Below are 25,054 nucleotides of genomic sequence, written 5' to 3' on the forward strand. Positions count from 1 at the left end.
TTTAACAAATACATTTTCATATCCTACATGTATTTCTTAAATTTAAACAATGTTTGGAAATGGTTGTTGTTTTAAACAATCCCAGGCCCTGAAGATGATCTCAATAAAGATCGAAACGTTTTTGATTGAATAGATTGAAATGTTTTTCTGAAAGCTACGTCACACCAGACCGCATCTCACGATTTCCGAATAATTATAAAAATTAAGAAAATTGATTTATCTATGATCCTTTCCCAATGCTCCAGTAGTCTTTCGTGGAGTATTGAAGTATGATAAATTTGAATTTCGATCCTACCAATATACCCGCTTCATGGCCATCCCGGATTGATGGCATGGCAGATGTGCGGTTTCACAAGGCAAAAAAAATCCAGTCAAAATTATAAGTTATTATAAGTTATAAATTATTAAAAAGACGACTTGACTCACAATCAAAATTAAACATTGCAAACAAACTTTTACTTTACAAGACAATCTTTCAATTAATTAATCTTTATGTGTGGTGATTAGTGACCGTTAGTCCATAATTATTCAGAAATCGTGAGATTCGGTCTGGTGTGATGTAGTTTTCAGAAAAACATTTTCTTTATCGTGCCAAGGTTTCTATCTTTATTGAGATCATCTTCAGGGCTCAAAGTGTTTGTCTTCTGTAGTTGTGCCATTCTTGCGTGTCGTGTCGAGAGTCTCAGTCTGTTCGAAAGTTGCTCAGTGCCAACACTCCTTCACACTGGTCGAGAAGGTCTCGGGGCCATTTTCGCTTTAATCGTCTTGGAGGATTTTCAGGCAGGGTTGGAAGTGATAGTGTCATACTAATAGATTATTATGTGTTCAGTGATAGATGATTTTTTTATAGAGGATTTTGATGAGTTCTTGTACACAGGGGATGTGTAGATCGTTATGAATAGTGTAATTTGAAATGTAAAAAGGAGCATTTATAATTTGACGAAGAATTTTAGATTTGATTGATTTGAGACGTTGGTAATTGGAATCCTTGGTTGAGCCCCACACTTCCCAACCGTACGCTCAAAGAGGTGTAATCATTGTCTTGTAATTCATTATATTTCGTGGTCCGATTGACCAAATAACATCTTTCAATTAATTAATCTTCATGTAAGGTATTGGTTGAGATAAAAAAGTCAATGGCACGAGCGGGATTTGAACCCACGACCTTCGTCTCAATACGCTGCTGGTCTACCACTTGAGCTATCGTGACTTCGATCTACTCGGACACTAACTTCCTATCTCCACCCACCTTTCAAATCGAGGGAAACTCCTTTTGAATGAATTTCCCATTTGAAAAATGGCAAATAGGAGGGAAAATTCGAAAGGTTTGGGCTGACATGGGAAATTAGTGTCCGAGTGGATCGAAGTCACGATAGCTCAAGTGGTAGAGTAGCGGTATATTTAGCCGAAGCTCGTGGGTTCGAAGCCCGCTCGTGACACTGACATTTTCATTACGACCAAGGCCTTACTTAAAGATTAATTTATTTAGAAATCGTGAGATGCGGTCTGGTGTGATGTAGGGTTTAGAGCAACATTTTCTTTATTGTGCCAACGTTTCGATTTTTATTGAGATCATCTTCAGGGCTCAGTGTTTGTTTTCCGTGTAGATGTGTCATTCTTGTGTGTCGTGTTGAGAGTACTGTAATTCTTACTGGTGTTATGATTATGTTGCGGTTGTTAGCAGCCTGCAAGATTGTCGTGCAGTTTCATCAGAACTGTTGTTGAACTACTTGGCCAATTTTACATTTGGTACCATTGAACACAACAAGATTTTACCAGAATTGTACTTATTAACTGCTTTCTTTGATAGAGTGTTGAGGATAGTAATGGTTGAGGATAGGGTGTTAATTAGTTAACAAGTCATAAATACTCTCATAAATACTTATAAAGGTGTTTCAAGGATCAGAAAGGTGAGCGTTAACACCTCTCCCAACCCGGCTGGATTTGGTTTATCCCCGATCGTTTCAAACCGAGATAAACGGAACTGGATTTCTTTAAAAGGTCCCGCCCGCATTAATCATTTCCCTATCGAGAGCAGATTGAAAAGTTTATCCTCTAATTCTCCCTAATGGAGAGTCCTTGTAGCGCGTTGGGAACGCCGCCACTTGCTCGGCGCGCAAATAGGGGCGCCCTCACGTCAAAACATGGTAATTAACGACCTCTTTTATCTCCAGAAAAGCCCCTCGGGGGTGAACTATTTCCTTTTCATCCACTTGTCGAAGTGTGTACGTTTTTTACGTCGTACGACTGAAATTACTTAAAAGGGGTGGTCGACCGAACGGTACGTTGTGCTGCAACGTGAACTTACTACCGCTGAACGACGTAATGTACCCTGGTAATGTTTAAAAATTAAAATTTGTTATGTACATGTAATAATGAAATAGGAAGTGGGAAGCAGTCATTCTATAAGGGTGCAAAATTGGTACACAAACAACCCTGGTGGGGACCTTCTTCCCCGGGAGATAATAAAAGCGGGGAGAAGGGCTTTGCGTGACTGGACAGGAGCGAGTCGACAACGCTGAGCCAAATCTTTTATTTTTTCTGTAAATTCCTTAATCCTTGTTCCTTCAAGAGTGTGCCCGCTCCTTCTTTTAATTAAGCGTGATTGTAAATAGTATTTTTTTAAATTGATTAAGGTTGAAATTGTGTTGTTTTTTTCTTAAGAGGATTTTTTTTTAAATAATAAAATGGGCCCATAGCCCAGAGGTCCGTGGATCGAAACCTCGCTCTGCTACCAATTATATTGTTAGTCGTCTCAATGGACCGTCGGTCCCCGACTGAACAATTCTAAGTTTTTCCAAAAGGAAAACACGAACCGGGAAAAAGGAAATATCCAACTATACATTAAAATAAAAATGTATAATTTGATCTTATGAAATCCGATAAAAGCTATATTTCTAAAAAAATGTGTGACAGAAATAAACTAAAAAAAAGCCTTGTTAACAAAAAAAAATTCCTCAAAAGAAAATTCCTCTGTATCATCAGCGAATATGTGTGTCGAAATGTTACCGTGTGTAGGAATAAGTTCAGTGTATATGGAAAATAGAAAAGGGCCAAGTATGCTTCCCTGAGGAACACCGGCCCTAATGCGTATATAAGGTGAGAATTCAGTTCCCCGATGGACTCGACAACATCGATCCGTCAGATAAGATCTCAGTATAAGTACGTATGAGGGTGGATGTTCTTCAGTTTCCAAAGCAAGCCCGAACGCCAGACTCGATCGAAGGCCTGTTCTAAATCAAGAAAGACATCCAATCAATGCGGTTTTCGTTCGAGGGAAGAGGCTCTAATTTCAGCAACACGATGTAATTATTGAGTTGTCTAGTGATATGTGCGGAACCCAAACTGATGATCTGGAATAATATTAGAATTTTCAATTTTTGGCAGTAATCGTCGAAGAAATAGTTTTTCTAGTATTTTGGCAAGGATAGAAAGGAGACTAGTGGGTCGATAGGAATTTGGAAGATCAGAAGGTTTATTTGGCTTATGAATCATTTTAATTATAGAGAACTTCCATTGTGGGGCAAATTTTGTAATATTTGTTTTGTAATTAGATCATAACCTGGAGCTTTTAGTGAAGGTAGTTGTTTAATTGTGTGTCGTATGTCTGGTGGAGTAAATGTTTTAGGAGGATGAGAGAGTTGCAAGGGGACATTCAAGTCGTGTTCAATGTTATGCGATGGTCATGATCAAGTGCATGGTGAGCAGTGAAAATTGTGGAAAGATGTTCTGAAAACAATTTAGCTATGTCGAAAATTGATTTTGCCCAAGCGTTGTTAGTACGGATAGGAGGCGTGTGGTCCTTATATCGAAGGATCTTACGGGTACAGTAGCACAAAGACTTATCTGTTTTGGAAAGCGAAGTAGTATATGTTTTGTACATTTCAGCCCTAAGTTTGGCCAGTTCTTGTTTCAGCTTTCTCGCGAGTTGGTTCATCCGTCGGTGATCCCTAAGATATGTATTACGCAGCCAGATTGCTTTGGCCCTTCGCTTTTCAGTTAGAAGTAGTCGAATGTGTGGAGGTAATAGTAACCGTTGATTATTTCGAGGAGGTGGAATGGAGGTTGACACCCATGCTGCATGCTGTAATAATGTTGTAAAATCTTCTGCAGCTTTGTCAATTTCTTCTGCAGGTTTTAGAGATGTGTGTAGGTTAATATTTTTGTTTATTATTGTTTGGAAATTTGTCCAGTCTGTAGGTACAGTTATTAGGCAAGGATGTTTTCGTACAATGGAAGGGGCAGAATTCATGATTAGTTGAACTGGGCTATGATCAGAAGAAAAATCAAAAGAATTTGAAATATCCAGATGAGTTGAAGAGATTCCGGATGTTACAAAATAATCTAATAGGAAGTTTACGAGTAGATATTGGCCAGTATGTTGGGTTTGGATGTGTAATAACAGTGTAAATGGTTGACGATAAAGAGTTAAGGTTTAAATTTTTGAATATTGGAATTGGATTGTGGGATGTGCAGTCCTACAGAAAACACAGCGTAGTATGGTATGGTATGGTATGGTATGGTGGAAGGGATGCCGGGAAGCGGGGCTTGTGTTCCCCAGGCACTGCAGCCTTCTGGCTTATTGTANTTGGCATGATAAAGAAAATGTTTTTCTAAAACCTACTTCACACCAGACCGCATCTCACGATGTCCGGATAATCATTTTTCTTTTGCGGAATCAATCCAGAGGTACTAAAAATTTGCTCCTTTAAAAATTATAGAATAATATGAAAACAATGTGTATTGTTATCTATACAAAACATAACATCATAAACATGTTGCAAAGGATAAAAAAAAATTTTTTTTACAGTTTACTCGGAAAGGAGGTCGCGGGGCCATTTCCTCTTAAGACGCCTTATGGGGTTGTAGCAATGGGTTCTATCGGACAGGACTTGGGCAAGACTATTTGGATGGTGGGAGAGTTTTTTGTGAAACTTGGTAAATTTTTGAAAATAAGGAATTTGAAGGTCGTTGTGGACGGTAGCATTTGAGACGTGATAAGGAGCATTTACAATGGATCTGAGGACTTTAGATTGATAGGATCGGAGACGGTGGATATTGGAAGGTTTAGCGGTACCCCTCAGTTCTATTCCGTACGTCCAAATCGGTTGTAGTAGTGTTTTCTAAATTGTAAGTTTGTTTTTTGTCGATAGTTTAGACTGTCGTCCTACACGTCGTGTCGGTCGTGTATGTTGATTCCACGTTAGTCGTGAGTCTAGGTGGAACCCAAGGTAGCGAACGCAGTCGGATTTGATGATAGGAACGTTGTTGTTGTATATCGTGAGAGGAGGTATGCTTCGGAGTGTAAATGTGACATGGACGCTCATGATATGAGTGGCTGTTTCTTCCTCCTCATTACATAATCTGCAAATGGGGTCATCGTAGTGCACAATCCTTTAATTTGCCAACGTTTCGAATGGTTTTTCATTCTTTTTCATCTCAACGCCTGAAATTTGATTTTTTATAATATTTTACATATATTACATTTGTTTTTCTATCATTTTTATAGATTTTAATTTCTTAATACTAATTTTTAATACTATGTGAGCAATGTGAAATTGAATTTACAAGTTTATTAAATTTTTGAATTTTCGAGGTGATAAAGAAGGTTGAAATCGGACCAGACTGAAAGGAGTGAAAGATTTCCAAGTAAAAAGTGCATCAAATTAAAACCATTGACACGCAATTAGAGTAGTACCGGCATTTAAAAAAATTGAATATGAAACTTCAAAACAAATTACGGCTACGGTTTTAATGCTAACATCAAAAAAAGTGGACAAAAGCGGCTCTACCCTTATTTCAGTAAAGCGGCCCTTTCAGGGTCAATATTATTCACAATCTATTAGGCTTCATGTTTCTATTTACCAAATAAATTCTTTTGAATTAATTAATTGAAAATTATTGACAATATCTGTATTGTCAATACAGTCGTTTACTCCTTGAAGGTACCACCGTCAATATCGTCATACCCTACACGGTCAATATTATTGTCAATAATTGTATCAATAAATGTGCTCAGTACGTTTGTTACCACCATTCGGACAAGGGAAAGGAGTCTTTTCAAGTGAATTTTCTTGGCGTCCTGTGTTTTGAAAACATGGTCGGACGAAAAAAATGTTGTATAGCCATAGTTATGGCTATCGGAAGTATTCGCCGAGTTCAGCGAAATCGATGGATGAAAGAGTGGTTGAAGAAACATGAAGAATATTCTCATATGAGGCTGCTGAGGGAAATCAGATGCTCGAATCGCTCTTGGGTTGGCAGAACACAAACAGAGGGAATGCATCCCTGTTACTGAGAGATTAGCCTTAACCCTGAGGTACTTTGCGTAAGGCTACAGAAATTTTTTTTTAGATTTGAAGTTCTCTGTAATCATGTCGCCGGCAACTAACAGCGAAGCTATAATTGAAACGTGTGAAACTCAAAATGCTCAACATACTCCGCACAAAGATCACTTCCCTTCCTACAAAACCGCGGCAACGACTGAGTATTGACAATATTATTGAATATGCCCCTAGACGGTCAATAGTATTGACAATATCCCCTCCATTTTTGAATATTGACGCCCTGAGATCAGAAAATATGGATTTAATCAATATCGCTTCAATATCGACCGCCAATACTCTTTTTTTCATCTTACGTGATCAATATTTTCTCAATATCATACAGTATTGCCAACATTTTGATCGTTTAAGGGCCGCTTAAGAAAAATGACTTTCAGTATTAAAGAACAAAAAATATCTAGTCCATTGTTTAGTCGAAAATTCAAAAATTTAATAAACTTATAAATTCAATTTCACATTGCTCACATAGTATTAGAAATTAGTATTCAGATATTAAAATCTATAAAAATGATGTAAAAGCAAATGTAATATATGTAAAATAATTTAAAAAATCATATTCTAGGTGTTACCTTGAAAAAGAATGAAAAACCATTCGAAACGTTGGCAAATTAAAGAATTGAGTACTACGCTGTGTTTTCGGTATAAGTGCACATCCCATAACCCAACATCGTAGAATATAACAGTCATAAATAAAGAAAACAGGAATTGTGTACGAAATCAAAGACAAGAGTGGAAAAAATGCGGATTGGTAGCACTCCAATGATGCTAAAATGTCGTCAGTTTAATTAATTTAATTTTATAATTTAAATTTAATAAATTTATTTGCGAAAAGTACAGTAATACAGCAAGAAAAAACATAAATAGAGAAAAAAATTTAAGGATGAAATAATAAAACCATAATTAAAAGTAAGTCATTTAACCAATCTGCAGACTTTCGCCTGTCACCTAAAAGCAATGCTTGTAACAGGTGGCAGGAGTTATGTCAGTGAACAAAATTGCTATAAATTAAATCAAAAGACTGAGGTGTACATGACCAAATAAATGAAAGAAAAAACAAAATAATGAAGGGAAAAAACAAAAATAAAATAAAATGCAATAAATTCAAATAAAGATAAAATAGAAATTAAAGAATACCATAATTGCCATATGATGCCAAATATACCACAAAAAAATTCAAATTATAAATTTAAAATTTTTACAGTAATAAATTTTTTGAAATCATAATAAGAATTAAATTTGTAAATTATTATTTACAATATGTAATTTGCGAATACATGAACTTATGTACAACTATTTACATTGAGGGGAGAAAATAATCAATGTTATCTTCCCTCTGTGTGTGTTTTTTTTTTTTTTTTTTTTTTTTTTTTTTTTTTTTTTTTTTTACAGTTTACTCGGAAAGGAGGTCGCGGGGCCATTTCCTCTTAAGACGCCTTATGGGGTTGTAGGGATGGGTTCTATCGGACAGGGCTTGGGCAAGACTATTTGGATGGTGGGAGAGTTTTTTGTGAAACTTGGTAAATTTTTGGGGAATAAATTTTTGGATATAAGGAATTTGAAGGTCGTTGTGGAGGGTAGCATTTGAGACATAATAAGGAGCATTTACAATGGATCTGAGGACTTTAGATTGAAAGGATTGGAGACGTTGGATATTGGAAGGTTTAGCGGTTCCCCACAGTTCTATTCCGTACGTCCAAATCGGTTGTAGTAGTGTTTTGTAAATTGTAAGTTTGTTTTTTGTCGATAGTTTAGACTGTCGTCCTATAAGTCTGTGCAGTAGACCATACCGTCTGTTTAGGTTTTGTCGTGTCAGTCGTGTATGTTGATTCCACGTTAGTCGTGAGTCTAGGTGGAACCCAAGGTAGCGAACGCAGTCGGATTTGGGGATAGGAACGTTGTTGTAGTATATCGTGAGAGGAGGTTTGCTTCGGAGTGTAAATGTGACATGGACGCTCTTGCTTTCGTTTATCTTCATTTTCCATTGTCTACACCAATCTGCTATACATGAGATATGTTCCTGCAGATCTTCCGAAGCAACCGCAGGATCGGAATTGGAGGATAGTACAGCTGTATCATCGGCGAAGGATGCAAGTAGGGTGGTAGGTTTAGTGGGAATATCTGCAGTATAAAGGATGTAGAGGATTGGTCCGAGCACACTGCCCTGCGGTACTCCCGCTGCCAGAGAGCAGTATTCGGAGTAATCTGATCCTTGTCGGACCCGAAAGAACCGCTCTGTTAGATAAGAGCGGAGGATTAAGTACAGAGTATTTGGAAGGACACGCTTTAATTTGTACAGTCCACTGTGCCACACGCGGTCAAACGCTTGTGCCGTATCAAGGAAAGCTCCCATACAACATTCTTTGCGCTCGAGGGAGGAGGATGTACGGTCAACAACGCTAAACACTTGCTGGACTGTGGAATGGTGGGGGCGGAAATAATGTTATGGTTATAAAGAAACCTAAAAACAGCATTTAATGAAAAATTGAAGTAAAACGTAGTGTTTACTTTGGATACAAAAATATTAGTCGCTACTTTTTGTCTTGTTTGATACTCATTGTTTGACTCAGTAAAAAGGTTAATTAACCATGCAAGAACATTTTAAAAATAATTGTTTAAATTTTATAGTTTAATAGTTTTGTCATTATCACTTCGTAGGAGATCTCGCGAGCATAGTCTCTTCAGTTTTGTCAAATTTTCGATGACGCAAGCGGATTTAACTTCAACGAATGGAATATTTAAGATATGTGCAGTTTCGTTTGATACATAAAATGGAGCATCAAGGATTTTTCCTAAGATTAACGAATAGGCAGTTTAGTTGCGGCGGATGTTGAAACGTTTTGCCGAACCCCATACTTCCACCCCGTAAGTCCATATCATTTTAACTATGATGTAACAATTTTGAGAGGTAAGTCAGAGAATTTATGAAGAAGTCGTGCAAGAGCCCTATATCGTGTTTTTCTTCTTCTCGTCGATTAATTTGTGTGTGAGGATTCCACGTCAAGCGATTATCGATGTACACTACCGCACCTTATCGGCAGTTGGGATGGGAATATTATTTAACATACTAGAGGAGATATCTTTTTACGGAGTGTGAAAGTATTTTGGGTAGATGTCTTTTTTCATCTGAAAATGTGAATGGTGGTTTGAAAACGAGATGAGCTGTATAAAGTTGGTATAGTGTGGGGCCAAGGACGCAACCCTGAGGGACTCCAGCAAGGGCTTGGACTTTTTGAAACTTGGACAGTTTAAAACCAGGTGATAGGGTAAATCTTGAAAGATCGGCGATATATAGTGTTGAAATTGGAGGCCATATTATGTCGAGTCGTTTTATTACGATGGCAAAAATAGCCAAGTTTTTTTAAAGCCAAAATAATATCGAAATTTGATTTTATGTGAATAATAAACGCCTTCAATGGCTCGGATAAACCGGTCAATGAGATAAATGAGAAAAAAGAGATAATAGTTGTAGTGAAGATGCCCTTGAGCATGAACAGCAAGCCCGAAACTCAAAAGATTGGCTTACATCAAGAATGGCCCGAGAAATACTCCAGCTCAAGAGGAGGAAATTATGTCGTCTGTGGAAATGTTGGATAGTTGAATGGAGTTTGTGAAAACCAAATTAATGATCGGGGATTATATTTTGAAAATTGAGAATTGGAAAAATTATTTTTAATCGGAACTTTTCTAAAATTTTACCCAAAACGTGGTAGGCTTAGTGCCTTATATGAACTAGAATACTTTAATAGTTAGTACATTAGGTAATAGTTATGATGTATCTGTGAAAGAATGATGTCTCTACAGCAGATTTGTCGTATCAGAGGTTTCTTTCTTTTAATAATCTGGAATGGACTTACGGCACCGAGTGATATTTATGTCCTGGATTACGGTTTGATAGGACTGAAGGGTGGGACACGGCTTACAGAATATTTACTACAGAAGGGAGAAAAAATCTCCTGCATAATTCGCCCCGAGGAAAAGTGAATTTGTCTCCTTTTTCCCCATAACATCCGTCTAAACAAAATACTCTAACTGAAATTTTATCAACAGGGCCGATTCTGTGACATGGAATCCTCATAAATTAATGGGTACGCTATTTCAATGCTCGACGATCCATTTCAAGATAGACGTAAGTTTTGAAGGAATCTAGAAAATTATTTTTGGTATTGACGGGCAGATTTTTCTCCCAGGGGCTGCTCCTGAGCTGCAACCAGATGGCTGCGGACTACCTTTTCATGCAGGACAAGCTGTACGACGTCGGCTATGACACCGGCGACAAAGTGATACAGTGCGGACGACACAACGACATCTTTAAACTCTGGCTGCAGTTCCGCGCCAAGGTACGTAAATACAAAATAAATGCCAAATTTTTCATTATTCGTCGATCTAGAAAAAATAAAACTCAGGAAGTGCGTTGTATTCATTGATGCCTTTGTACTAATTTTATGTTACATTTTATATTTTTTCACGTTTGCATTATTTTTTCCCCTAAGAAAGATCCCTTGAAAAAATCTCGTTAAATCGTATAAAACTAATGCATTTCAGTCCCGTCGGTGTATTGTATTTTTTCAGCCATCAAGTTCGACAAAACTCTTATAATTCTTATTTTAGCACTGAAATTCCCATTAAACGTATGATTAGAGTGGTAGTGTTTTCTTACAAGGATTTTATTTGTTACACCCGATGCCACTGATTGAAGAAAAACCACTTCGCTTCAGTACAATTGCCAACAAAGCATGGAAAACGGTAACGACAACTACAATAAAAAAAATTCTTTAGAACTTGTATTTTCCTAAAGGACGATATCGGCCAAAGAATCAGAAAATGAAATCCAAGCCCCTATCGGATGGCATCTCGTGTCACAAAATGAAGAAATTCCCGTCACTTTTCAGGACTTGGTTAATTTGACGATGACGACGACTGGAATGCTTAACGACGATGAACTTTTAACTGGAACAAACGACGGAGATGCTGATGAAAACGAAGAACCAGAAGAAGTTCTGAAAATCAGTCCTAAACAGGCCTAGAAATTATCAATCGCGAACGCCAAAGTTTTTGCGGAATCGGACGTGGATAAAAACGTGTTCGGGGCAATTCACACCACAGAATTAGATTAGAACACGTTTAAATATTTTATTTAATTTCCAACAAAATTGATCAATATTTTCAAAAACATATATATCATATGTATAAAAATAACATATATACATATAAAAAATGAAAACGTTGTTAACATACATTCGTATTACAAGTACACAAACAAAATTATAATTATCATATAGCAAATTTTTCAATTTTTACCTTCGATATACTGTAATATCAATATAGTGAATATCGGACTTACACTTCGTCCCCTTGAAAGTACGACATATTTTACTGTAGCAATTAATAGTAATAATAAATTTACAATTGTCCTAATCCAACAACAAAATTGGTCATTTTAGCATAAAGCAACCTCTTCAATATGTCACTTAATGGATATGAATTACTATCCAGAATACCCTACACACATTGTAGATAAATTATATTTGGCAGATATAACTTTTAATGAAACAAACGACGGGGATGCTGAAGAAAAAGAAGAACGAGAAGAAGTTCTGAGAATCAGTCCTAAACAGGCCAAGAAATTGATCAATCGCAAACGCAATATTTTTTGCGGAATCGGACGTGGATAAAATGTGTTCGGGGCAATTCACACCACAGAATTAGATTAAACAGAACACGTTTAAATATTTTTCTTATTTCCAACAAAATAGATCAATATTTTCAAAAACTATATATCATATGTATAAAAAAAACATATATATGTCATGTTTCGATTTGAATACACCGCCATGCCCCTCCACACACATCTGACAGTGAAAGGAGTAGGGGCTAGGAAAGGGCTATTTTTTTTCAGTCAAAAAAACAATTCCCTTTCTGTCCTCCGTGGGTTAAGAGCTGTTAATTGGTAATAAAGAAAAATTTGGTGTCCACTCAATTCAAGTGAGTAAATTTTATATTTTGACGTCAAAAACTAAAAATAATAATTATATTTTAATTTAAAAAAAAGGGTGGTAACAAAAAAATATATTTTTTATAAAGAAAACTAAAAGAGATAACACTTCATTTTAAAAGTTATGTTAAAATATTAATTGTATTTTCTAATTGGTGGTCAAAAATTAATAATAATAATAGCAATAATAATTTTCTTTATTTTACTTTTCTTTATAAAACGAGAATTAAATTCGATTTTAAAATTAATGTTTGTAGATTCTGAAATAGGTTTTATTATAGAATAAAAGATTTTTTAAATTAAAAATAATAATAATAATAAAAGAAATTGTAATCTTTTTTGAAAATAAATTGTAATAATAGATAATCTCTACACATGTAATAATAGATTTAAATTTAATTAATATTTTGGTCTCGTATTTATTTTGGTTTGAATTGCATATTGGAATTTTGTATATCAAAAAAAGGTGCCTGATCATTAAATTAATGTAGTCAGGTCCGATCATAAAGAAAACCTCTGGGACCTTGTTTTCGGTTCTCCGAATTCAGGGTTGGGCCCAAAACAGAAGAGACGAGCTCACATATACATATAAAAAATAAAAACTTATTCAGAAATCGTGAAATGCGGTCTGGTGTGATGTAGGTTTCAGAAAAACATTTTCTTTATTGTGCCAACGTTTCGATCTTTATTGAGATCATCTTCAGGGCCTGGGATTTACAAACATTGTTTAAATAACCTACATCCCACCAGACCGCATCTCACGATTTTTGAATAATCATCGACTAACGGTCATCAATAATCACCACACAAATAAAAACTTTGTTTACATACATACATATTACAAGTACACAAACAAAATTATAATTATCGTATAGTAAATTTTTCATTTTTTACCTTCGATATATTATAATATCAATATATTAATACAGTGAATATCTGTACTTATACTTCGTCCCCTTGAAAGTACAACAGGGATTTTACTGTAGAAATTAATAGTAATAATAAATTTGGAGTTATACTAATCCAACAGTCAAATTTATTAGTCATTTTAGCATAAAGCAACCTCTCCAATATGTCACTTAATGGATATGAATTACTATTCAGAATACCCTACATTACCTCGATTAATTATTTTTGGCAGATATAACTTTTAATGAAACAAACGGTGGGGATGCTGAAGAAGACGAAGAACCAGAAGAAGTTCTGAGAATCAGTCTTAAACAGACCAAAAAATTGTGGTGTTACTCACGTGTTAAGTGGAACGGAGACTGTGCCTACTACGACCCAATTAAACAATACAAAAAATAATTTAATGCTACCATCATATATATCCATTTCTACTGCCGAAATGTACAAACAACTTTTATGCATGTATGCACTGCAAATGCAGTGGTTTGAGCGAATCCCGGATATCGAAGCAAAAAATAGCCTGGGCCATTAATTCAAAGAACCATGATTTTGATCCTATTTGCGGGAATGTGGATTTATATAGGGTGTCCTTATTAGAAGGCCCAGCTGAATTTATCTTGAACCAATGACGCTATCAAAAAATCAAAAATTACATGATTCACATTTTTTAATCTAGTTTCAAATTTTTACCTTTTTATCGAGAAAAATTATACAAAATACTTCAGGCCCAGATCAACGTGAAAATTTCAAACACGACCCAGTACATCCTAACACATCATTTTAAAGGGTTTTTACTCTGAAAGCAATGGTGCAAACGGATTTTAAATTGGTTAAAAAATGACAAAGTTATGGCGAAAAGAAACCAGTACCGTAATTTCGACGGGGATCTGAATATTTAACTGTATGTTCGCGAAAAGCCGAATTTCTCTCTCCGAAATGTCGGTAGGATTTTGTTTTTTTCAAAACATAAAATTAGATATGTACTCCGGATTTTCAATTATTCCAATACTGTTTTAGAATCCCATTGAAAGCCTGGGGGCTTTATTATAAACAGCTATATTGTACTTTTTTAAATTTAAATATTTTGATTTTAATACTTTTGGGCAAATTATATGGCATTTGATGGGTTTTTTAGTGCATATAATACTGAGTATTTGAGGCATATTCAAATTTGAAGGAAAACAAAGCTGCCGGAATAGACCAGATAGGCTGGGAATTTTTTAAATACGCACCTATAGAGTTCTTGAATAAGCTGTTGCGTTTAGGTTCACTTTTGAAATTCATGCCAAGAGATGTGATTGTAGAACTCCTTCAGCCTGATGATGAGCTAAAAGCTCGAAATCCGGATTGTTGCAAAACAACTTACTGTGAGTAGGAACTATTTAAAAAAAATTTAAATTTATTTATCAGATCGATACTCGTAGTTTTACTCGACGTTGTTATATTTTCAATTAGATGATGGTAAACACTATTTAAACCCATTTTTGCTCTTTTTTAATTTTGTTAAATATTGGCTGGATATGGATAACGATGTAGTTGTATGCTCACTTATTTATAATCATTGACCACTTCTTTTCTCTTTTGCCACAAGCACCATCTCTCTTTCCTAGCAATTCTGCCACCATTCTGGTGGACCATCAATTTTGATTGTTATAACAATACCTTTGATAGTGTACTTTTTCCTGTACGCCTAAGAACATTCTTAGGTGCCTCTTTGTGTAGCTTATTTGGTGTGAGAACGGCCTTACTGAAGACGCTGTGCCATAATCGGACTTATGCTTAACATTCGCAATCATATGAACAATGACCCTGGTTCCTCATGGCGAGCAAGTTTCTGTCTCTGCTTTGCCCATTTTCTTTAGATGGTCGGCAGTCTCCTGTATAGAGGCCTATAATTTTCAACAAAAATTAAATACATTCTTCGTGGCATGGCCAGCGAGGAGTCCTGATTTGACGCCATTAGGTTTTTACATATGAGGAGCTTTGGAAAGTGCAATGTAAAGCTTACCCATCGAGACGAAGGAACAGCTCATGGAAAAAATTGATATCATGTGCAATGACATAAGAGAAAAGGAAGGGAAATGGATCTGATTTTTGTTACCAAAAAGTTATTGCATGAGCCACAATTGAAATTTTAAAAAAATATGGGTTTTGACATTTGTTATTCTTTGTGCGGTTATTTTCTATTCCGAAACCCGAATTTTTCAACAGACTTTTTTTGTTAACTGGTGGAAAATTTATTTTAACTTGCGAAATAAAGGTCAAATTTGTATTTGCCGCTAAACTTTAGAATTTACGATTTTATGTGACAAAATCTGGTTTTAGACTAAAATCTTAACAATGATACTATCTCAGGAAAGAGTCAAGATAGAAACGTTCCGGTGGGCACTGAAGTACGTTTTATTTGTTGAATGAATATGCCAGCATTGACACTTAACCCTGTATCACCCTGTACAATATAATATATTATTTACTACATATATTTTATGATATATAATATATAGTATAATATAATACCTCTTACTCCAATATTTTCCTGCTCAAACCATTTTTCCAGTTCCAATACTGGAGCACATACTCCGAACCACACTTGTGCTATTCACATGATTCAACGAAGTCAAGATTTGTTGATTATTTTTATATTTGATTATTTTTACTTTTTTGGGACTCCAACATTGCTTATAACTTCTGAATAATTTGTTGAGTACGGATGGTCGAAGCTTTTCATCGAAACGTGCACTCTGCATAGCAGTGCTATCTAGGAGATGAGATGTTAACCAGAGTGAAGGGGATATCAACATAAACCAACTTAATAATAACCAAGCTAAAATTAATAACGATCAGTTACATAACTGTACATACAAATGTATTTTTTACAGTGAAAAACATGAGCTTTCTTTTAACTCATCCCTTGAAATTTGAACTTGCTTATAGTAAGCTTTTTAAGGGAATCAGCAGCCGCATTGTAAATCATTCTTTAATTGGACAAAGTATATTCATTTTATTCTAGTTAAAAATTTATATTTATAACTTTTAATTATTGACTTGAAGTTTTAGAGTGAGGGTATAACACATGTAATATTCTAAATTGGTAAAACGTATGTAGTTTGTCCCTTTACCACCGATATAGCTACAGATTTTTGCAGAAACTTTTCAATTTTATTAAATGACAATTAAAAATATTCCAATGGTACTGTAATTAAGTAGTATATAACATAATGTAGACATTTATTACAATTGAAGTACAATTGTTTTATTGGTGGTTTTGGGAGAATTGAAACGTCATAGAGCAATGCTATATCAAGTTAATACAAAGTACAACAGGATAATGTTTTCTTCATACAATGTTCATAAGAATTAAATTTTGTCTAGACTTTGATTAAATTGATCAAAGCTCACGCAAAAGGCTTAATGTTGAATTAAATGTTTCGATTCGTTTTGAACTTCGGAAAAGGCAAAATCGCAAATATCAATATATATTTTCTTGTTTGGTTGTTTAATTTTTTTAATTATGTAAAAAACTTAGTTTACAGTCAGACTTGAAAATTTGGTTTCAGGGAATGTCAGGTTTCGAGTTGCACATGGACCACTTGATGGCCATGGCTGAATACCTCGTCGAGCGGCTCGAGGCTGAAAAGGACAAATTTTACCTGATCATGAAGCCGGAGTTGGTCAACGTCAGCTTCTGGTATGTACCGAAGCGTCTCAGAGGCGTGCCGCATAACAAACAGCGGATCCATGAATTGGCGAAGGTGAGTCAAAAACCACAAAATTTCATTTGTTTAAAGCTCTAATGAAAAATAAACAATATTTTTCATTTTACACTTTGAGAAAACGCACATCAGCCACAAATTAATAAGAGGTCCGAAGTCGTCGAATTTAATGTACAATATGCTGCAAGTGCCTTTAATCACAAATTAATATATTTTACGAAATGAAGCTAGGACATTTTCTAGCATTGTATAAATTCATTCTTTTCTTTTTAATCTGAAATTTTCTAGCATTGTACACATTCATTTTTTTAATCTAAAATTTTCTAGCATTGTACAATTTCATTCTTTTTTATCAAAAATTGTCGAGCGTTGTATAAATTTATTCTTCTTTATCTAAAATTTTCTAGCATTGTATAAATTCATTCTTTTTTATCGAAAATTTTCTAGCAGTGTATAAATTCATTCCTTTTTTATCAAAATTTTTTTAGCATCGTATAATTCATAATTTTTTCCACATCCTACAGGTATTTGTAAAATTCAAACAATGTTTATAAATCCCAGGCCCTGAAGATGATCTCAATAAAGATCGAAACGTTGGCACGATAAAGAAAATGTTTTTCTAAAACCTACATCACACCAGACCGCACCTGACGATCTCCAAATAATCATTGGCTAATGGTCACTAAAAAGCACACATTTTTGAATAATAATAATTTGTTGAAGTCAAGAAAAGCGATCAGTTTCGATCATTATTCGGGTCATCTTCTAGGCCTGGTTGCATCACAAAACATATATTGATTGGAAAAAATACAATAAAGACGTAAATATAAATTTTGTACCAATATTTCATACTCACATAAAGTGTGGTGCCATTCTTGTGGTCATATTAGTATTGTGTGAACGTGAAATGTGAATTTGTATTCTGCTGTTTTTATATGATTGTGACAGGATGGGGGGCGTGGTAAGTCTGGGAAATTTTCTTTTTGTTTTTGATCGTAGGCGGTTTTATTTGACTCAAAGGAATTGGAGAATTGGGGATTTTCTGGATTAGATTTGTGATTTAGGTATGATTCAATATTGGAAGGGAAGTTCATTATTATAGACGATAAGGAAGGAAATGGAAATATGGAGATGACTGAGAGAGAGAAAGAGAGAGGGAGGGAGAGACAGAAAATTACAGAAAAAAGTAACGATAATTAAAAATAAAATAAAAATATAGATTACATACTGTACATAATAAAAAGGTTCAAGAGGGGAATTTTTGAAAAAGAGAAAAAGTTAGGGGAAAGAGTGAGTGTGAGGAGGAAACAATTCTTGAGTAAGTAAGTTATGCAATAATTAGACTTGTCCGATAAGTATTTAGTACGGAACGTATATTTCGTATGTTTCTGTTTATATTTGTACAAGAAAGTTCGTGGTTAAGGACCCAATATCGTAAATTAATTATTTAAACAAATTAATATAATTTTGAACGCACGGGGGAGACCGGAAAGACCGCGCAGTTTTACTGGTTTAGTCTATTACAAGCGCCGTACTATTTGACAGTTCAGTTGAATAATGCCTTTTCAATGGGCAAATGGATATTTAAAAGCCCAACATTTCACAATTGTGATTTTAACGTTTATTTCTGAAGTACTTGATGATGTGAAATGTAGTTTTCGCGGAAAGAAAAAAGTAGAATTATTTTAAAGTTCAAACTATTAGTATAAATTTTTGTAGTAAAGGTTCCTACCTTTACTTGTTGATTTCTTTGGCCATACTTAAAATTTGTGATAATGCACTGATTACTGATTTGCATAAGCTCAAATCTGCACATATACGTGCAAACATATGCACAATTTGATCCTGCAACTTCTCGCAGCTCAGAGGGAAGTCCAGCGTTTGTAATTTTTAACAAATATTGGCAGGCCTCAAAATCACCAACCACAGTTGTTGTTTGTCTGGAGTCAGACTTCGGTCTTATCCATCAACAGTGTTGGGCAAAAATTAGTCATGTCTAATGATTAATGATTGATCACTCAGACCGTTAGTCATGATTGGTAGTAAGTGACTAATTTAGTCATTAGTCGCCATATGTGATTGATGACTAAATTAGTCATGACTAGTAATTAAATACGAGGCATGAATAATTTAGTCACAATATAGTTAGTCATGACTAAATTTTGATAAATCATGTTCAAATGGGTGCTCAAAAAATGAAAAATACACTTCATCCCTTTTAAAAAAATTTCTATCAGAAATTATTTCATCAAAACGAAAATCCTTCAACACCTTATTTAACAAAAATCAATCTTCCAATTATAAGTAAAACCCCGTCGTTATGAAAAGCCAAAGAATAATAATAATGATAATAATAATAATAAAATAAAATAAAAAAATCCTATAACAAGTTACGCTTTGAAAAGTAAATATGTTTACATAACCGATCAATGTAAAAAATATTTCTTTGAATTAAAATTTATTCCACTTAAAAGGAGAGATTTCTACATTATTTGGAAAATACACCATCGAGAGGTCTTCATCGTAATAAAATAGACATGTAGAATAATTATGTAACTTTGGTTTTCGTTTATGATAACAGTTTTTGAAGGTTGGCCTTGAGCACGACTCTCATCCCCGAGCTGGGCAAAATCAAACTAATTCAATCATGATTAAGAATTCTGATTGAAGTTTAATCATGATTGAATTAGTCATGAGTAAATTAATCATTATATGATTTAGTCATACCTCATGATGGAATTAATTATGATTAAATCATATAATGTTTACTTTACTCATGACTAATTCAATCATGATTAAACTTCAATCAAAATTCTTAATCATGAGTGAATTAGTTAGATTTTGCCCAACTCTATCCATCAAGCCATCGAGGTTGTGGTCCTGGCGCTATCAATCACATTAACTCACTCTTAAATAGATTCTTTCTTATTTACATATTTTTAATGAGTTGGAATGGTGGTCGATATATCGCTTTTTACACCTATTATACATATAACTAACCTAATTGAGGGTCGATGGAGTAATATATAATGGAGCAATATTGCACAATACATATTTATGCCAATAAATACATTCACTCTTAACACACACTAGAAAACATAACTATCGGACTATATATCATAAACGAACCCAGTTTCTTCCAAGGACTGGAACAGGGGACCCAAATACTCTCCGCTTGATCAAGCACAGTTCTCATATCGGGTGGTACTCCTACGCGCAGTTTGTATTTGGCTCTTTTGAATAAGTGGGACACGTCGAGCGACCGTGTGTCAAATTAACATGTCCTATTGGGCGAAGTTGACCCTTATTTAACGTAAATAAATGTTCCATTGGCTCGGGCTATTAAGCCCATGGAAAAAAGTTCTGTGTTAATGGAAAATTGGTGGTTGAAGAAAGTAGTTTTTAAAAAATATAACTCATAAGTTTCTTCCAGGATTTGTGATGGTATTCTAGCGTATTTCTGTAAAACAAGCCATTCATCTCCAAAAGAATGAAAAAAAAGATGAATGAAACGATTTGCCAACATTTTTTTGAAATCGTGCAAAATTAGCAATAATTTAACAAAATTATTCATTCTAAATTTTTAATTATTTTATCAGCTTCTATTTAAATATATAAATACTTAATTAATTATACACAATTTTTTTCGAAATGAAAAATCTGTGTCACAGGCGGGATTCGAACCCACGACTTCCGGCAAGCACGAATTTCGAAAAAATTGTGTATAATTAATTGAGTATTTAAAAATTATTCATTGTTTCAAGTCTAGTTAATTATTATTTTAATTAATTATACTTTAAATCTAAGGTTTTCGTTGAGATATAAAAGTTAATATCACGAGCTGGATTCGATCCCACGACCTTCGGAATTTCAAGTTAAAATTGAATTAATCAAAAAGCGCAAAGTTGTGAATAGAAAAGAATAGTACAATGAGGTAATGTTAATTCAGGAAAATATCCCCTGAAGTTATTGTGTTATCTGCTAAGCTTTGACATCAGACTAATATTTTATTAAGATAAAAATTTTTATATATTTATGGACATAAATCTATCAAAGTTTTGTTTTAGTGGACAGTGTTGTGATGATAAGTATCCCAAAGTTTTAATATATGTACGCGCTTGATTCCACTTTGTTAAGATGTCTTAATAAGTCAGATGGTGATTTCATTGAAATAAATCTCGCCTGAAGGTTGTAATGACAAAAAAATCAATTTTTACGACTTACATACATTACCAATAATTTTATAGAATTTTACATTTTATCTATGGACTTGACTGAGATTAAAAAGCTAGTGTCACGAGAGGGATTCGAACCCACGACCTTTGGCTCAATACGCCGTGCTCTAAACCCGTGAGCTATCGTGACAAGGTCGTGGGTTCGAATCCTACTTCTGACATTAGCTTTTTCATCTCAACCAAGACTTTAGATAAAAATTATAATTAATTAAAATAATTAATACGGTCAATTATGACTACTAAATATTTATATATTGATTAATATAATAATTACAGAAGTACTTGCTTCGCTAACAGGTCCGCTGGTCATTTCATACGTCGCTAAGAATGGACTCCTCCTGATTAAACGATTTTTGAAAATGTGACGAAAAGAGAAAAAGTCGAAAGATTGTTGGTTTGGTTGAGGAATTGGTGTCCGAGTGGTTCGAATTCACCATGGATTCACGAGTGGTTAGAGCAGCCGTGTATTGAGGTCATGGGTACGAATCCCGCTGGTGACAATAGCTTTTTTTCTTTTAATCAAGACTTTAGATATGAAGTATAATTAATTAAGTGTGTGGTGATTAGTGACCGTTAATCGATGATTATTCCGAAATCGTGAGATGCGTTCTGGTGTGATGTGTCATGTTTTCTGTGTAGATGTGTCATTCTTGTCTGTCGTGTTGATTTTGGGCACTCTCAACACGACACACGAGAATGACACATCTACGCGAAAAACAAATACTTTGAGCCCTGAAGATGATCTCAGTAAAGATCGAAACGTTGGCATGACAAAGAAAATGTTTTTCTGAAACCTACATCACACCAGACCACATCTCACGATTTCTGAATTATCATAATTAATTAAAATAATATATACGAAGTAATAAATTAATATATAGTGCAACTAGTAATGCTATTCAAAGATTTTATTTAAAAAATGTTTTCTATCACTCTCTGGAATCTTTTTTCCTCCTTCGGGGCGACCAAAGTCTTCCTTTTTCCACTGCAAACTAAAAGATCTATAATTATTTGGAGAACTGATGTGCGGTCTGATGTGCCGTAGGTTTAGAAAAACATTTTCATTGTCGTGCCAACGTTTCGATCTTTATTGAGATCATCCTCAGAGCCTGGGATTTATAAACATTGTTTAAATTACACAAATACATGTTGGATGTGAAAAAAAATATCAATTTTGGAATCCTCAGAAACAATAAAAATTGTAGAGTTCGAGCTATAATTATTTTTTATAAAACTATCTGTAGTCTTAAACGTCCAACATGGACGAGGGATCAAAATGTACATTTTTGATACTATAATTAATCAAAATGCCACGAGTGCTGCCAGGACGCGAACACAAAACCGCTGGCGTGGCGAATACGGGTCGGATACCCTAACCACTCGGCCACCGCGGTCCCATCAAATGTAAACCGTCAATAAATAACGTTGATAAACAGTCATTCATTAGTTCCCATTCTCTTTTTCAGATTTGCCCGATTTTGAAGGCAAGGATGATGGAAGCTGGCACGTTAATGGTGGGATACCAGCCGGACGACAAACGGCCCAACTTCTTCAGGAGTATATTCAGCAGCGCCGCTGTCAACAAAGCTGACGTCGACTTCATGTTGAAAGAGATGGACCGGCTAGGCAAGGACCTGTAAGGGATCAACTCTCCCACCCGTAGAATTATCTTAGTCATCCCGAGTTCACATATTTAACATTAACCAAAAAAGAAATGAAAAAAAAAAAAAAGAATCTGTGGTAAAGGTAAATTTGTTGCTTTGACTGCATTAACCCTTCGCGAACGTGATGCCATAGTCTTCCAGTTGTGTCTTCCAAAAACACGTGTTATCTCACTTCAAAGCGTCCTTTTATTTGTCACTCGTTGTTGTAAACTTTCAAATTGTATTGCTGTTACATTTATCTGAAGTGTCAATTTATTTTTTAGAGATATATGGCAGGTATATTTGATGGTAAAAGGAGTAAATGTTTTCAATCCACTCTTTAGATGTAAAAAAAATGACTCGGGGATTCCTTGGACAGAGATCGAACAACCAATACATCGAAACCTCTGTCCAAAAAATACCCTAAGCTAATTAATTTTTGCCATATCGATAGTTATATATTAAAAATTATATATATTTATGACAAATGTACTGTTATAAAGAACGATATATTTATGTTGTTACGTATGTATATTTTTGGGAAAATTATAAGCGGATTATTTTTCGAATATTACCGAGTTAAAATCACCTACCTATTTTACTGTTGAGACCTGTTTAACGACCCTTTATTTTTGTAATTTAAAGGCCTTTTCGCCTTAAGTTGACCTGTTTAAAATTTATAATATAGGTTAAGCATTAATGAGTGTCCATAGAGTTTTAAATTCGCAATAATTTAATTCTAACTAGTGTTTAAAAAGAGCTTTATCGGGGAAGAAACAAAAGTGTAGCAATGCAATAATTTAAAATTTTATTGTTGAAAAACAAAAAATTGTATCTTGTACTATTAGAGAAAAATGTGTATAATGTAAAATGTACGTCTTCATATTGAATATATATATACATATAAAAAAAAAGAAAAACGAGTAAAAAATATTATTGCGGGTGCGTCAGACGTTCCCGGAGCCCTAGGCTCGAGTTATATTTTTGTCAAAATTGTTTTGTCAAAATTTGTTAATTTGGCGGAAGAGTCGCATTTCAAAATCAGACCTCCGACGGATTAGGTTAGCAAAACTATATCTGGGATAATTAATAAGGTAGTGGTCACCCCTTTTGACTCCAGAATGTTTTGTATACTTTAATAATTTATATCAAATAGCATAATAAACAGTTACTGAACTCTTAATGAAATCGTATAAAAATATACGTACAAACGGTCAAATCCCTCTTTGAACTTTTTTTTATATAGACTTAATGAAAACTTCCAAAGAAAAAGAACTATTATATTTTATCATTTTATTTCTGTTATCAGTCAGTAAAAAATTTGTTAATTATAGGGAGAAATAACTGTGACCTGACAATATTATCGGAGCCAATAGGAATGCTTTGTGACTAGAGGGAATATGCGTAAAAATTTGCAAAGAAAATAGGGTTAAGACTTTAACAAAACAAAAAAAAACTGCCTATTTGTAGTTTTGACATGGGCGTGAATACAAAACGCCCTGATATATATATATATGTGTGTATATAATATACTGTAATTGTGTAGAGACAATAAATAGTGAGATTACTGTGTATTCTGTTTTTCTCTTTGGCCACGCATGAATTTTTATACTCATATAATATTTTACGATAGGATCTGGTATTTTTACTGAGGGTTGTTAGGTGATGAATCTGTTAATGAGCATAGTTTACGTATTCTAGCACCAATAGAAAAACTGAAAGTGGTCTCAAAACTGACCACAGTAGTTTTCGTGTACACAGGAAATGGCAAATCTTGAATGTGCTTGTCATACTCCAGCTGTACTCGCAGATGATATTTTGACAAACCTTTAAAGACAAAACTTCCTAGAAGTTGTATTACACCCGACACATAGGCACAAAATTGCTATGTATAAAATCAGTTCCAATAACCGATGAATAATACAAAAACAGACTACAACTTTAGTATAAAAACGAAAAGACACACATAATCGTATAAGCTAAATAATCTATTAAAAAAATTAGACATATAAACTGCTAAAAACTACAGAGGCAAAACATCGACCCGACTAGACAAAAGCAGGTACATTCACGATGACCTAACAATTACAAAAACCGGCAAGCAAGCTGGAATATGCAACATAATCAGAATATCTCCGGCAACAGTTAGCTTATTAACGGTCACAAACAACTCACAAAGGCACAAAATGACAGTAATAAAATAAATGATGATAGATTA

General features: G+C 34.5%; 1 protein-coding gene across 1 annotated transcript in view; it reads left to right on the top strand.

Moving 5' to 3' along the window:
- The window catches only part of LOC106661609 (glutamate decarboxylase), a 65,636-nt gene extending 41,226 nt beyond the window's left edge, over positions 1–24,410 (top strand). The window contains exons 9-12 of the mRNA XM_014385127.2: positions 10,392–10,470; positions 10,532–10,681; positions 16,803–16,997; positions 22,660–24,410. Coding sequence (XP_014240613.1) covers positions 10,392–10,470; positions 10,532–10,681; positions 16,803–16,997; positions 22,660–22,833 — 598 coding nt within the window. The 3' untranslated portion in view covers positions 22,834–24,410. The remainder of the gene's footprint in view (positions 1–10,391; positions 10,471–10,531; positions 10,682–16,802; positions 16,998–22,659) is intronic.
- Positions 24,411–25,054: the final 644 nt, after the last annotated feature.

Source organism: Cimex lectularius, unplaced genomic scaffold (assembly GCF_000648675.2).
Source record: "Cimex lectularius strain Harlan isolate CLEC.00 unplaced genomic scaffold, Clec_2.1 scaffold20, whole genome shotgun sequence".
Taxonomy (NCBI): Eukaryota; Metazoa; Arthropoda; class Insecta; order Hemiptera; family Cimicidae; genus Cimex; species Cimex lectularius.